Source organism: Pogoniulus pusillus, chromosome 10, assembly GCF_015220805.1.
Source record: "Pogoniulus pusillus isolate bPogPus1 chromosome 10, bPogPus1.pri, whole genome shotgun sequence".
NCBI lineage: Eukaryota > Metazoa > Chordata > Aves > Piciformes > Lybiidae > Pogoniulus > Pogoniulus pusillus.
In genome coordinates, this window is record NC_087273.1 from 33,211,309 (window position 1) to 33,227,176 (window position 15,868).

The 15,868-nt window shown below is 46.2% G+C and overlaps 1 protein-coding gene across 1 annotated transcript in view; it reads right to left on the reverse strand.

The window, feature by feature from the left end:
• LAMA1 (laminin subunit alpha 1) overlaps positions 1 to 15,868 on the reverse strand; it is a 143,052-nt gene that overhangs the window by 69,024 nt on the left and 58,160 nt on the right. The window contains exons 15-22 of the mRNA XM_064150177.1: positions 15,320 to 15,431; positions 13,455 to 13,565; positions 12,152 to 12,279; positions 11,040 to 11,126; positions 9,891 to 10,102; positions 9,325 to 9,431; positions 7,615 to 7,795; positions 5,202 to 5,338 (exon numbers count right to left, since the gene is read on the reverse strand). Of these exons, the coding sequence (XP_064006247.1) occupies positions 5,202 to 5,338; positions 7,615 to 7,795; positions 9,325 to 9,431; positions 9,891 to 10,102; positions 11,040 to 11,126; positions 12,152 to 12,279; positions 13,455 to 13,565; positions 15,320 to 15,431 (1,075 nt within the window). The remainder of the gene's footprint in view (positions 1 to 5,201; positions 5,339 to 7,614; positions 7,796 to 9,324; positions 9,432 to 9,890; positions 10,103 to 11,039; positions 11,127 to 12,151; positions 12,280 to 13,454; positions 13,566 to 15,319; positions 15,432 to 15,868) is intronic.

The following is a 15,868-nucleotide window of genomic DNA, read 5'->3' on the forward strand; positions in this document are numbered from 1 at the left end:
ACAAAACCAGCACATTCAATGGAGAGTGGCCCTTGAAACTCCATGTTTGTCAAAACAAAAGAGAATCTCCACAAAGAATTATGGTTGGTTGGTTTGTGTCTGAACAAAAAACTGCACTTCCAGGGGATGGCAGAAAGAAGCTTTGTTGCTTCCTAAATCATAGAATCAGCCAGGTTGGAAGAGACCTCCAAGATCATCCAGGCCAACCTAGCACCCAGCCCTGTCCAATCAACTAGACCATGGCACTAAGTGCCTCATCCAGGCTTTGCTTCAACACCTCCAGGGACAGCGACTCCACCACCTCCCTGGGCAGCCCATTCCAATGCCAATCACTCTGTCTGCCAACAACTTCCTCTTAACATCCAGCCTAGACCTACCCCAGCACAACTTGAGACTGTGTCCCCTTGTTCTATTGCTGGCTGCACCTGGCTACAGCCTCCCTTCAGGTAGTTGTAGACAGCAATGAGGTCCCCCCTGAGCCTCCTCTTCTCCAGGCTGCACACCCCCAGCTCCCTCAGCCTCTCCTCATAGGGTTTGTGTTCCAGGCCCCTCAGCAGCCTTGCTGCCCTTCTCTGGACACGTTGCAGCACCTCAACATCTCTCTTGAATTGAGTGACCCAGAACTGGACACAATACTCAAGGTGTGGCCTGACCAGTGCTGAGTACAGGGGCAGAATAACCTCTCTTGTCCTACTGGCCACACTGCTCCTGATGCAGGCCAGGATGCCATTGGCTCTCTTGGCCACCTGGGCACACTGCTGGCTCATCTTCAGCCTACTATTTACCAGTACCCCCAGGTCCCTTTCTGCCTGGCTGCTCTCCAGCCACTCAGTCCCCAGCCTGTAGTGCTGCTTTGGGTTGTTTTGGCCAAAGAGCAGAACCCTACACTTGGCCTTGTTAAATGTCATCTCCTTGACCTCTGCCCACCCATCCAGCCTGTCCAGGTCCCTCTGCAGGGCTCTCCTACCTTCCAACACATCCACACCTGCCCCTAGCTTGGTGCCATCTGCAAACTTACTGATACTGGACTCAATCCCCTTCTCCAGATCATCAATAAAGATGCTGAACAGGACTGGGCCCAGCACTGACCCTTGGGGAACACCACTAGCATCTGGCTGGGAATCCAAAGGAGTTGAAGGAATCCAAAAGATTGTATTTTAAACGCTGGGAATGGAGTGCAGCAAGTAAATGAAAGTACTCTTCTGTAAATGTTGGATGAAAGAAATCTGCAAGTACAACAATTTAGTAAATACAATAGGTACAAGAATCATTCCCAGTGGATTTCAGATTTCAAGCAGGCTCTACATCTTACTTTAGCTTCATTTCCTACTTGATGAGGAATCAAGAATCTCAGGGCACCCTACCGATGGGAAGCTCAGCACCAAAGGATCACTGCTCCCTGGCAGAGCACATCCTACATTATGCACTGAATAACAGTTCAAATATTTAAGGTGGTTGTACTCAATTTGTCTTTGGTTTGTTTGGGTTTTTCTTAAGCAGAGTACATCTAATCTTCTGTTTTCATTTCCTATCTGTGGTTACTTAACAAGTCCAGCTTTGCCCTGTGGTTATTTCTAGCAGTGCAGGTAAGGAGCATATTCCATCTGTCAGCAACTGCCTGAACATTGCACCTGAGTCTTCTTTCCTCACTTGTCTCTTTCAGATGAAAGGTTGATGTTTTGTAAAGCACTCTACACAAAGACCCACAACATCTCTTAGCATCACCATAGATCCTTCAGTGTTTTTCCACAAGTTTGCTGCTCACTATTGCTACTCTTTGCATCAAGCAGCTTGGTACTCTAGGACAGAGGTACTCCACAAATACACTTTGTGACCAAGTGACTTAAGTTTTGGTTCTCCAGTTCCAGAGACTGGAGAGAGTTCAGTGGAGCCGTGGGTACAGCTGTAGAGACTGAAGTATCTCTGTAAGGAGGAAAGGCTGAGAGACCTGGGGCTGTTTAGCCTGGAGAACAGCAGCCGAAGCGAGGATCTTCTCAATGCTCAGCAAGAGCTAGAGGGTGGGGGGCAAGAGGATGGGACCAGATTCTTTTCAGTGATGTCCTGTGATAGGACAAGGGTCAGCAGACACAAACTAGAACCCAGGAGCTTCTTTCCTATGATGCTGTGGGTGACTTTGCTTCATCACAGTGATTGGACTAGATGGACTTCCACAAGTGCCTTCCGACCCTCACCACACTGGGATTCTGTGGCCTCAGCCTGCCACAGCAGACTATGTTCAGCACAGGGGTGCATCTGCTGGGACAGTGAGCTGCAGATCACAGGTATTGTTTGTGGCATCAAGAAAGTAACTGAAATAACTTAGAGTGATTTATACAATCATAGGCTGGGTTGGAAGGGATCTTTAAAGCTCGCTTCGTCCACCCCCCAAACACTGAGCAGAGATGTCTTCAACTAGATCAGGTTGCTCAGAGCCACTCCAACCTGACCTGGAATGGTTCCATGTTCATTACTGTGATGCTGTAACCAAAAGGAATGCAAACCAACTTAGGAACAAGCAATTACACATTTAGCTGAACTTGATCATTGGCAAGAGCTGTGGAGTCACTCCATGAAAGGAACACTTCAAGGGGAAGTGGAGGGGTAGCAGAACACTGTATTGGCAGAGCATTAAGCAAGAATGACCCTGGGCTGGCAGGTGACAGAGCAGTGGTTCAGGCTGTCATATGAGTTGCTATAAATTACTGAGATAGTAAACTCTGAAGAGATATTATAGGCCTATTTTATCATCCTTACTCTAAAAGAGAAAATAAAGAAAACAATTTCTCTGACTCTTGTGCCTGTCAAGTACTTATCAACAAGCACTTCACATAATGACAGACCTTGTCAAGCTGATCTTATTTGTGGTTTCTCCACTGAAATTACCCATTCTATTCCTGCAAGGCTTTTAAAATTTCAACACACATAAAAGTTGGCCCAGTGCCAGATCTGTCAAAATTTCACTGCATGAACCTAATTGCATAAGTAGCTGCTACTCTGAGCTGGCATTTTACTGCTTAATCATAAATATTAAGCTGAGATAATAGGAGTCACCAGGTTTACATTCACAAAACATTAAACCAACTTATACCACTTCAGTTTTAAACGTGCAGGAAAGAAGCGTGCGGGGACTTACAAGACAAGCTGCATTTCCTCGTGCTTAAAACCAAAACATCCTGTCCAGGGGTACCTCAAATTCCTCTCTTTTCCCTCTCTCTCCACGGGTTTGAATGGGAGAAGAAGGTGCAAACACTGCTTTCCCCCACACACCCTGGGGACTTGAAGCGGGGGTAGCAAAGGTTCCTTTCTGCACGTGGGCTGACCTGTGTGGAAGCCCGCACTGGAATTGGGCTGGGGGTTGGCTGGGTTTTTGCACCCTGTATGAAAGGTAAATGGACACTTTGTCTAGGAAAAGCATAAAGAGAGCAAGGGCTCCTGCCTTGGGGCTCCTGACTTGAGACTTGCTGCCTTGAGAGTCCCCTGCCACTGTGAAGGACAGGTTCCTGCCATGACTGGACTGTCCCTGCTTTTGGATGGCTCCTACCTTCTGTATGGCTCTTGGTTTTATCCCATCCCTGCTTTTGCAGGGTTCTCCCCACTTTGCACCATTCTGTGCAAACCAGCAGGCTGGGCAAGCCTGGGGTCCTTTGAGTAACAGCCGGTGGCATCTGGACCACCCTCTCTCAGACCATATCAGAAGCCACCTTCCTGGCTGCCTCCTGGACTGGGGACCCTAGCAGTTTTGGCTCTGCCCTGCCACTGTGAAGGCAGCATCGTTCCACAAGCATCCCACTCGGGAAGAAGTACCACACCTCGAGTACTGCGTTCAGTTCTGGGCCCCCCAGTTTAGGAAGGACACTGAGATGCTCGAGCGTGTCCAGAGAAGGGCGACGAGGCTGGGGAGAGGTCTCGAGCACAGCCCTACGAGGAGAGGCTGAGGGAGCTGGGATTGGTTAGCCTGGAGAAGAGGAGGCTCAGGGGTGACCTTATTGCTGTCTACAACTACCTGAGGGGTGGTTGTGGCCAGGGGGAGGTTGCTCTCTTCTCTCAGGTGGCCAGCACCAGAATGAGAGGACACAGCCTCAGGCTGCGCCAGGGGAAATTTAGGCTCGAGGTGAGGAGAAAGTTCTTCACTGAGAGAGTCATTGGACACTGGAATGGGCTGCCCGGGGAGGTGGTGGAGTCGCCGGCCCTGGAGCTGTTCAAGGCAGGATTGGACGTGGCACTTGGTGCCATGGTCTAGCCTTGGGCACTGTGGTAAAGGGTTGGACTTGATGATCTGTGAGGTCTCTTCCAACCTTGGTGATACTGTGATACATTTCCGAGTTTGGCAGCTCTGCCACTTGCCTTGGGCTTCCATGGCATGGATCTCTAATACTGGATATTGCCTACAATGTCAGGAGGCTGCTCCTGCAGAGGAAACCACTAAGGGATCATTGCTGAGTGCCTATCTCACCTCCACGAGTAAGACCTGCTGTTCCCTTAATCTTCTGCTCAGCCTGATTGATAGTGAGGTAAAGCTGTGTTTACAGCTTAGCCTTTTCCACTTCCTGACTTTCTAAATCTCTAAGTTTATCTGTAACATCCTTTTGGAAGAAATTCCTGAGCAAACAATCTGTTAATAAACTAAACTAATTTTTTGTATATAGTTTGGGGGTAGGGTTCCAAGACAATAAAATCATTACCTTTTTCATAATTCCTGACTTGGCCACGTGAATTTCCTGCCTCCATGACACATCCTCGCTCCCTGAATAGCACAGGAACTGTGTTCCTTGTTGCTGAAAAGCTGGCTTAGCACCATTACTTAAGCAACTAATAAGTTGGAATACACACTTTAAAATATCACTATGACCTCTGCACCTATCCAAAATAGGTACTTGGTTCAATGGTTTTGAGACAGCTTTCTTAGATGGTTCCTCACTTTACAGCCTGCTTTTGATGTGAGCATGCTGCACCAACACTTGAAGAAAGAGAATCAACATCATGGATAGGTTTGGGTTGGAAGGAAGATCTAGTTCAAAGCCCCCTTCACTGGCAGGGACACTTTCTACTAGATGAGGTTGCTCAAGGCCCTGTCCGACGTGGCCTTGAACATCTCTATGGAGGGGGCATTAACAAGAGGCTCTGAAAACAAGATCCACTCTGACATTAATATAAGGTGAAATGCTTTCAATGGTCATGGTTTTTCAGCCAGCCTACCATACCTTGCAGCCAAGTTCAGGAGAGAGTCCCCAGTGATTTGCCTCACAGAGTTCACATTTTGGACCCCGAGTGTGAGGGGGACAAATGCATTGGCCAGAATCAGCATCGCAGTTGTTCTGAGTATGAGCACAGTCACAGGCTGTAAGAGAAATAGGACCACATGATTAAATTTATCTTTGCTTTAGCTACAAAAGAACTCCCAAGATCACTGATAGAATCATAGAATGGTTTGGGTTAGAAGGGACCTTGAAGATCATTTAGCTCCAACTCTCCTGCATGGGTAGAGACACCTTCTACTAGACCAGGTTGTTCAAGGCCCCATGCAACCTGGCTTTGAACATTCCAAGGTAGATAGAACTCTCCAGTTGGTCCATTTCACTAGGAACTCCCTGCCATCCCTGATCACTGAGAAGTAGACTAAGACCACAGTGACATTTCATCTTTACTGAGAGTCCAACAAGTGCTGCTTTGAGGCTAAGTAGAATATTGTAATGAGAAAAATCAGATCATTGGCTGTGAAAATAAAATAATGGTGATGTCTCTATCACTTCATTGCTTTCCTGAGAGATATAAAAAAGCCAAAATATAAATAAAGTTTGCCCTGCTCACTCCTCTGCCTGAACCTGTGTAACTCAATCTCATAATTTCCTTCTAACCCCTTATCATCTTGGATGTCTCACCTCTGATCTCTGCAATTAATCAGGTGAGCTATACAAGGGCTTATTTGGTTATTTGTGAGATAAAGGAGTGGGAAGAAGAAGGGGGAGTTGGTTGTGAGCCCTGCTAAGCAATTTCTCTGCCCAGAAGGGATTCTGAATTTTGTTATTACTTCTAACTTGTATATAACTGTAAATACCTGTAAATGTTGTATGTATGTGCTTGTATTTTTGTGCTATGCTGTAAATATAGCTTCATCTTAACTTCCAAGCTGTCTGAGCTAGCCTGGTGAATCCAAGTGTGGGTGTGGGATAAAGGCTCCCAAACCACATCATAACAAGACCTGTTTGGTGGTTTACAAAGGATTTTAATAGTGAAGCCAAAGTTATTGTAGAGGATGAGTAGATTTGTAGGGACAAAAAAAATATGTTATAGAGGATACAGAACTCCTACGAAAAAAAAAATAATCATAGAATCAGCCATGTTGGAAGAGACCTCCAAGATCATCCAGGCCAACCTAGCACCCAGCCCTAGCCAGTCAACCAGACCATGGCACTAAGTGCCTCAGCCAGGCTTTGCTTCAACACCTTCAGGGATGGTGACTCCACCACCTCCCTGGGCAGCCCATTCCAATGCCAATCACTCTCTCTGCCAACAACTTCCTCCTAACACTCAGCCTAGACCTCCCCTGGCACAACTTGAGACTGTGTCCCCTTGTTCTGTTGCTGGTTGCCTGGAAGAAGAGACCATCCCCCACCTGGCTCCAGCCTCCCTTCAGGTAGTTGTAGACAGCAATGAGGTCCCCCCGAGCCTCCTCTTCTCCAGGCTGCACACCCCCAGCTCCCTCAGCCTCTCCTCACAGGGCTGTGCTCCAGGCCTCTCACCAGCTTTATCGCTGGAGATGTGATAACCTTCCCAAGTAGGTGAAGAGATTAACCTTGGGAATTAGTGCTTTTCAAGAGTAGCTTAGTGGATAATAGGGATGGAAAATTATTTTTATGGTTAACTGCTGGAGGAAACACACATTTTTTTAAGCAACTCGATATCATTCTTCCTAAAAAGCAAAAGCACAGAAAAGCAGGTTGATTAATTGCTTTAATAACATTTTTGGGAGTGAAATGGCTCAAGGAAGCCCAAGGGACCTTTGATTCTCAGGAAAGACAGGGTATATACATTCCAAAACATAATCCTAACACATAATCTCACTGCAGATCTCATTACTATATTATTCGAGGCATGGAAAAAATGTGCCAGGTTGGAAAAAGGCCTAGGCATTCCTTTAGCTATACTCTGTTGAGAAGGGCACCTTGTTAACATGATAAATTTGGGGTTTCTTGATGGTATGGATAAACACTTTTTTCTCTGTTATGACTAAAACTTATCCACATTTGGGTACTGGTAGGACAAGTGGCAGTGACAGCTTAAATATTCTATACTTTGATAAGAATTAAATGAAAAAGATGAAAAAAAATCTGTCAAAGTAGCTGTTTTATATTGGAAATAAAAGAATTCTTTTTCTCTGAAGGGCTGAAGGCTTTTGTACAAGAGACAAAGAAGCTATTGAGGATGCAGCATTTCTCTCAGGCATACTTTATGAGTTGTTATTTCCCAGTCATCACCTTTTATGAGGAAACACGCAATAAGCAGCCACAGAAATGTTTTGTTCCCTGCCTCAACTTTTGCCAGAGTTTAATGTAAAATATATTGCTGAAATAAACTTCTGAGAAGCCCTGAGAGGAGCATGGGGTTAGAGCTTACGTGTGCAGCCACCATCCTGGAAGGTGTGAAAGCCATGAGCACAGCGATCGCACTTCTCTCCAGTCACTCCTGGTATGCAGCGACACTGCCCGTGGTGGTCACAGTCCTCAGAGACAGAGCCAAACTGACTGCAGTTGCAGGGAATGCAGCCAATTCCAGTCAGCAGCCCATAATAACCATTCTGTTGGACAGGAAGAGGATATGTTTGAGCTATGTTTCATTCATTTTTGGAAACAATGCACATTCTTAGAGTCTCTCAGTTGCTTTCCCTGCTGTTGACCTGTATGGGTATTGCTCAGCACTGTGTGACTGCTATGGGAGGACTCTCAGAATCCCAGCATGGTGGAGGGCAGAAGGGACCTGTGGAGATCAACGAGTCCAACCAACCTGCAAAAGCACCCAGAGCAGGCTGCCCAGGGTCACAATGTCCAGGTGGTTTTGGAATCTCTCCAGAGAAGGAGACTCAGAAAACTCCCTGGGCAGCCTACTCCAGGGCTTCAGCACCCTCACAGCAAAGTTTCTCCTCGTGCTCAGATGGAATACCCTGGGTTCCAATTTGTGCCTGTTGCCCCCTTCTTCTGTTGCTGTGCACCACTGAGAGTCTGGTCTCATTCTCTTGGGCTTTTGTCATCCTCCTGACTCCCTGTCTTTATCTCTTCACAGTTCCCAGCTATGCACTGGGATGAAGAAGTGAACCTTGAAACATACTGTTGGTCCTCCACCTCTTCAGTGAGACTCTGTCTTAATATCTGAGGCTAATTTAAAGATGCCTATGAAGTGAGGGTGGGCTCTGCTGATCATGCCCACATTTCTCTGAATGTTAATGAAGAACCAGAACAGAGCAAGTCAGATACCTATGAGACACGAGGATTGAAAGGCATTGAGCTGGGCTGGAACAAGGCAAGCAAGTGGGAACATTCTAGTCTCTGAGTACACTTAGCAAAGAATGGAAACCTCTGTTTTGTGCCACTACTGAACATGTGCTTGTTCTTACAAGAGACCTGCTTTTTAGTTGAATCATTTTTCTGGCATTCAGCCATATGATCACCAACCACATTTATTCTATGATTCTGATATTCCCACTCAGACCTCCTTTTGGAGAAGTAGGGCTAAGATCCCTTCAAGTTAGCAGTGCTCAGTGTGGCTTTCCAGTAAGCCAATGTGATGACATACTGTCAGAGAATCATGGAATCACAGAACCCTTTTGGTTGGAGAGACTCTCGGATCATCAAGTCCAATCATTGACCCACCACTGACAAGTCCACCACTAAACCATCCTTCAACATCACATCTTCATGGCTTCTCAATCTCTCCAGGGATGGAGACTCCACCACTGACCTGGACAGACTATTCCAGGGCTTGACATCCCTTCTGGGGAAGAAATCTTCCCTCATGTCTAATCTAAACCTAGCCAAGTGCAGTTTTAGCTTGAACAGCTCTCTTCAGGAAGGTGCTGAGAGAACTACAGAGCTTCTCATCTGCAAAGAGCACAGACAGGCCACTGCAAAAATCTGTGGAGCAAACCTTTGGTCTCTGCTCCATCAAGAGGTCCTCTCTACCCTAAATATATCTGCTGCTATTCTCTGTATCTGCTCTAATCAATATCTAGAGATAAATATGGATGAAGACACAAGAAAACATAGAATGGCTTGAGCTGGAAGGGACCTTAATGATCATCTATATGGAAGGAACAGGTAAATATTTGCTTACCAAGCACTGATCACATCTTTCTCCAACCACATTCAATCTGCAGCGACAGGAGCCTGTTTCATGATGACAAGTACTCGACAGGGAACCATTCACATGGCAGGCACAGGCTTAAGTTTTAGACAAAAAGACATCAAGATTAATTTCTCATTATAGGCATTATTACACAGAACTTCTAATGAGGTCTGCACTGTTTCACCACTCTATATGCCAGAGGTATTAACAGGCTTCAGTAATAACAGCACTACACATCTGGGTTGAAAGATTGGAAAAAAGAAAACCTTTGTGAATGGATAGATTTGAGAAGTTTGTTTCTTCCACCCCTAGCTGTGACATTCAGAAGTAGGAAATGTCCATAGGAGGTCAGTGGAGGGACAGTGTGAAGCAAGAACAAGGAACTTTCCAGAATATGAAGTGCCAGACCCCAGCATAATACATCCCACTCAGCCTTGCCCTTGCCAACCCACAATTTGAAGTTTAACTCTTTCAACAGAGGGCTGTACCTCCTCACCCATCCTGCTGCACACTTTTGTGAGGTTTAAGTCTGAAGAGTCATAGTAAGAGCTTACCACGACAGCTTTTCTCAACCACTGCATCGCCATAGAAGCCATCAGCACATTTTTCACAGTGGTGACCTGCTGTGTTCCCCAGACACTTCAGGCAGTGGCCTGTGGAGGTATCACAGTAGCCATCTTCTTCAGGGTTTATATTACCATTGCATTCACAGGGAGCACAGGATTGTCCAGGAACCAGAGGATTTCCATAGTAACCATTAGCACACCTACACAGGAGATTAAGAACTTTTATCACCTGGAATGAGGTCATGTTAACCACTCAGCCTAACTAAAGGAGTATTTCCTATGGCATTTTCATCTAAAGTGTCTCTTGTTCTACAAGCAAAGACAAAATGGAGAGGAGAACTTGATTAGAGATGTGCTGTATGTGGGCAATCAAAAATTCAAGATGTGAGCACTTACTTAGAATCACAAATCATAGAATCAAGCAGGTTGGAAGAGACCTCCAAGATCAGCCAGGCCAACCTAGCACCCAGCCCTAGCCACTCAACCAGACCATGGCACTAAGTGCCTCAGCCAGGCTTTGCTTCAACACCTCCAGGGACGGTGCCTCCACCACCTCCCTGGGCAGCCCATTCCAATGCCAATCACTCTCTCTGCCAACAACTTCCTAACATCCAGCCTAGACCTCCCCCAGCACAACTTGAGGCTGTGTCCCCTTGTTCTGTTGCTGGTTGCCTGGCAGAAGAGACCAACCCCACCTGGCTACAACCTCCCTTCAGGTAGCTGTAGACAGCAATGAGGTCACCCCTGAGCCTCCTCTTCTCCAGGCTGCACACCCCCAGCTCCCTCAGCCTCTCATCATAGGCCTTGTGTTCCAGACCTCTCACCAGCTTTGCTGCCCTTCTCTGGACATGTTCCAGCACCTCAACATCTCTCTTGAATTGAAGGGCCCAGAACTGGACACAGTTCTCAAGGTGTGGTCTGACCAGTGTTGAGTACAAGGGAGTGCTGAGTACTTATGGTGACCATAGAAGAGTTTGGGTTGAAGAGATCTTTAAAGGTCATCTAGTCCAGTCCCCCTGCCATCAGCAGGGACATGTGCAACCAGAGCAGGTTGCTCAGAGCTGTGTCCAGCCTGTCCTGGAATGTTCTCAGAGATGTCAACAATACAGATATGTTAGCCAATGCTACTGTACACACCTTTCACACTGAGAACCGGTGTAGCCTGGAAGACAACGATCACAGACAATTCCACCTCCTTCACTCAGCTGGCAGGTAGGGCTGAAACTGGCAACCACATTTACAGCAGTCAGAAGCAATACACAAAATCACAAGACTTCTGCAAACATTCAGTATCACAGTATCCCAGAACGCTGAGGGCTGGAAAGGACCTCTGGAGATCATCTAGTCCAATCTCCTCTCTGCTAAAGCAGGATCACTGACAGAAGGTTGCACAGAAACACAACATCCAGGTGGGTTTGGAATCTCTCCAGACTAGAAGACTCCACAACCTCTCTGGGCAGCCTAGTCCAGAGTTCCAGCACCCTCACAGCAAAGACATTTCTCCTCATGTTCAGCTGGAACCTCCTGGGTTACAGTTTGTTTTCGCTGGCACTTGTCCTATCACTGGGCACCACTGAAAAGTTTCTGGTCCCACCTTTTTGGTCCCTGCCCTTTAGAAATCAATCACAATTGGCAAGATCCCCTCTCAGGCTGCTCTTCTCCAGGCTAAACAGCCCCAGGTCTCTCAGCCCTTCTTCCTCACAGAGATGCTCCAGTCCCTTCAGCATCTCTGTAGCCCTATCCACACTTCAAGTCCATGCACTTATCTATGTAGCTACATAACTGCCTTTTTTTTTCCCAGATCAACATAAAAGCTCCAAGTAAGTCCAAATAAAATTGTTTTCAGTAACTCTTCTTGACATTTTTTTACTTTTAAATGAAAGAAGTATCTTCAAACTTCTGGAGAACTTGGCCCTCATTCTAGCAAATCTATCCCATTCCTGCACTTGGCTCCTCTTTCACATTCAACACACAGTTGTGTCCTCCTGTTGTTTGCTAAAATAACATGAAAGATAACTGTGGTTTTGCTGCCAAGTACAAGGAGAATTTCAAGTATCACTTTCATCCTTCTTGTGGAAGTTATACCAGTGCATTCAGCCTGGTTTGGCTCAGCCTAGCTGGAAAAACAATGTTTCTGTGAGGGAGAAAAAAAACCCTAGACTGTCTCTCCTAGATTTCATGACATTTATTCTTTACCTCACTTTGACTTTGCTGAAAGCACAGAAGAAAATTTGATATAAGCATCTTACTTGTTTGCAGCTGAGCTGAGAGGACATGCACAGGGCTGGCAGTCCTCAGAAGTTCCTTGGGATGGATTTCCATAGAAGCCAGGCAAGCACTGATGACAGAAAGGTCCTGTCGTGTTATGCTGACAAGCCTGTGAGACACGGGGGGAAAATAATGATCATCATTTCGTATCTTCTCTCCATGGTTTCTCAGCCCCTGAGGGATCCCTGCAGGAGTCAGCATGGAGTGTAACAATCAAAGAGAGCACCATGGAGAACAGAGAGAATTTTGAAAGTAAGTGTTTTTCTCTCTTGAGCTGTATCAACAGATCCTAATTGTTTCCTTCCTACACTTTAGAATAGATCAGATCATACAGCATTAAACCACTCAAGTTACTTCTGACAGAATTCCAGCATGGTGCAGTTGATTGGACAGGGCTGGGTGATAGGTTGGACTGGATGATCTTGGAGATCTCTTCCAACCTGGTTCATTCTATGGGGGGGTTGGAAGGAACCTCTGGAGATCATCTTGTCCAATCTGTCTGCTAAAGTAAGGTCACCCACAGCAGGTTGCACAGGATCACAAAGCCCAGGTGGGTTTGGAATCTCTCCGATGGAGAAGACTCCACAACCTCTCTGGGCAGCCTGTTCCAGGGCTCTGGCGCCCTCACAACAAAGAAGTTTCTTCTCACATTCAGATGGAACTTCCTGGGTTACGGTTTTGCTTGCTGGCACTTGTCCTGGGCACCACTGAAAAGGTTGTTCCCCTTCAGACACTGATCAGCAGTGATCAGATCCCCTCTCAGGCTGCTCTTCTCCAGCTGAACAGCCCCAGGTCTCTCAGCCTTTCCTCCTCACAGACATGCTCCAGTCCCCTCAGCATCACTGTAGCCTCTGCTGGACTCACTCCAGTAATTTTGTGTGTCTCCTGAACTGGGAAGCCAGAACTGGCCAGTACTGCAGATGTGGCACAGATATCTAAAAGCATACATTTCCCCAAAAACACTGCCTCATTTTGTTCCTTTCATGAAAAGTTTTATCGTCATCTACCCTAAAGTTAAGGTCTTATCACCCAGTATATGGTGACATCTTGATTTAGTCCTGATTTCCTCACGTGAAATGATCAACTGAAAGAAACCCTTTGCTGGAGAATGCTGGCAACAGAATCTCCTGAACACACTCTGAGGTAAAGACTGAAAAGGAAGAAAAATAAACACTTGGTACCCACGGGCTGACATTTACCTACACTGTAATCATATCCCACAGCCAAAATGCTCTCCTAACTCTTAAACAGTGCTTAAAATGAACACGTTGGAGGATGACTTACCAAGCAAACACCATGAATATCACACTCAGCTGCATGCCCATTGCACTTGCATGGTTGACAAATGCCTCCAAAGAGTATTCCATCCACACGGTAGTACCCAGGGAGACAGGACTGAGAAGAAACAAGAGGGAACAGAAAAGGAATAGTTTTTTGTGTGTGTTAGGAGTACACTTGGAAAGGTTTTCCAAGAGCCCATTTCTGACCACCCACCATCTGACCCAGCCACACTACAGAATCATAGAATCAGCCAGGTTGGAAGAGACCTCCAGGATCATCCAGGCCAACCTAGCACCCAGCCCTAGCCACTCAACTAAACCATGGCACTAAGTGCCTCAGCCAGGCTTTGCTTCAACACCTCCAGGGACTGTGACTCCACCACCTCCTTGGGCAGCCCATTCCAATGTCAATCACTCTCTCTGCCAACAACTTCCTCCTAACATCAAGCCTAGACCTCTTTTAACAGCACTGCAGCTCTGTTCTGGTGGATGTTTTCAACTTTGTGCTGGATAAAGAGGATATGAATTAACTCCATAAAACTTCCATGCAGCCCTTTGTTACCCACAGGCAAAAAAAAAGTGAAGTTTTGTGCAGCTGAAAACGTGAAGTTCCTTATTATGGGCCAATAAAAACCAGATGTTCTGCCTCCCCTGCAGAATCAACAACGATGCTGTGGGACAAGGCTTCAGACTGAAATTATATGTCAAAATAATTGCTGCTCTTCCGCAGAGGCTGCTCTGCCTCCCTAATCTTCCAATCACAGATATATAAGACATCAACTTGCACAACATATTTGACCCTGCTGCTATCTTCCAAAGGTTCCCTGCTATGAGTCCTTATTGCCTTCATGAACCTAATGACATAAACAAGAAATAACTGTGTGTGATTCAGATCCAAGGATAAAAAGGCTAATACAGAGTCCCAGCATGGTGGAAGTTGGACAGGTCCTCTGGGAGATAGAATCATACAATGGTTTAGGTTGGAAGGGACTTCAAACATCATCTAGTTCCAACCCCTCCACCATAGGCAGGGACACCTCCCACTTGAACAGGTTTCTCAAGGCATGATCTAACCTGGCCTCGAACACCTTCAGGGAGGGAGCAGACATAACCTCCCCAGGCAACCCATTCCAGTGTTTCACCACCTTCACTGTAAAGAACTTCTTCCTAAAGATCATCCAGTCCAACCTCCTTACTAAAAGTAGGGTCAACCACAACAGTTGCCCAGCATCACAATATGGAAGTGGATTTTGAACCTCTACAGAGACCACAATCTCTCCAGAAAGTCTACTCTAGGGCTCTGGCATCCGAATAACAAAGAAGTTTCTCATCACGTTCATGTGGAACCTCTTGGATTCATAGTATCACAGTATCACCAAGGTTGGAAGAGACCTCATAGATCATCAAGTCCAACCCTTTACCACAGAGTTCAAGGCTAGACCATGGCACCAAGTGCCACATCCAATCCTGCCTTGAACAGCTCCAGGGACGGCGACTCCACTGCTCGTCGTCTTGTGGCTGGGCACCAGTGAAAAGAGTCTGGCTCCATCCTCTTGCCCCCTACCCTTTAGCTATTGATGAGTAAGATAAGCTCCACAAAACTTCAGAGAGCTTTTGCAGCTACTCCCTCTGCACCACTGACTTACCACTTTAGTCTGTCACCATCTTTTAGCATCACCAAGCAGCATTCAAGAAAGTTTAAAATCCCTATTAGTGTTCCTGGCAGAAAATACTCATAGCAATGTGTACAGTAGGCACCATTCCACCTCAGAACTTCCTCCCATGGTGTTATCATTTCAGACAGTTTGCCTTTCAACTACCTTCAGACAGAAGATTGCTTTGCATACATAAATCATTGTAAGAAGTTACCTCACAGGATATTCCTGTGTAACCATGAGGACATTCACAGTATTCCACATCTGGCGCTGAAGAAATATCTATGACATTCCCACTTGCAGTATCCAAGGTCACAGAATCCAGCCTAGGATCAAGCATGGAAAGATCACATCATTTATTTCCCCAAAGTGGATTTTGAACAGGAGGGTTTGCTTTTAGGGGAACACCACTGTGAGTGCTGCTCCCTGGCAGTGACAGCTGAGGAATAGCCACAGATGTCTGCTGCAAAGGACTTTGATCATAGTCTTATCACTACATTTGCAACTCTGAGAGTAGATGTGGTGCCCTTTTGTTATCATGATTGCTACTACCTTTATTTCTCCTTTGTAGAGGTTTCAAAACCCCTCTTCCCTCTAAATCAAATTGATGTAAATCTTTATAAGCAATCCAGATAGATGGGCATGATGTCCCCAGATGGTGCCTCATCCAGTTGGCAGCCAGTCTCTACTGATGTTCCCCAAGGATCAGTCCTGGGCCCAGTTCTGTTCAGTATCTTCACTGATGATCTGGACAAGGGCATTG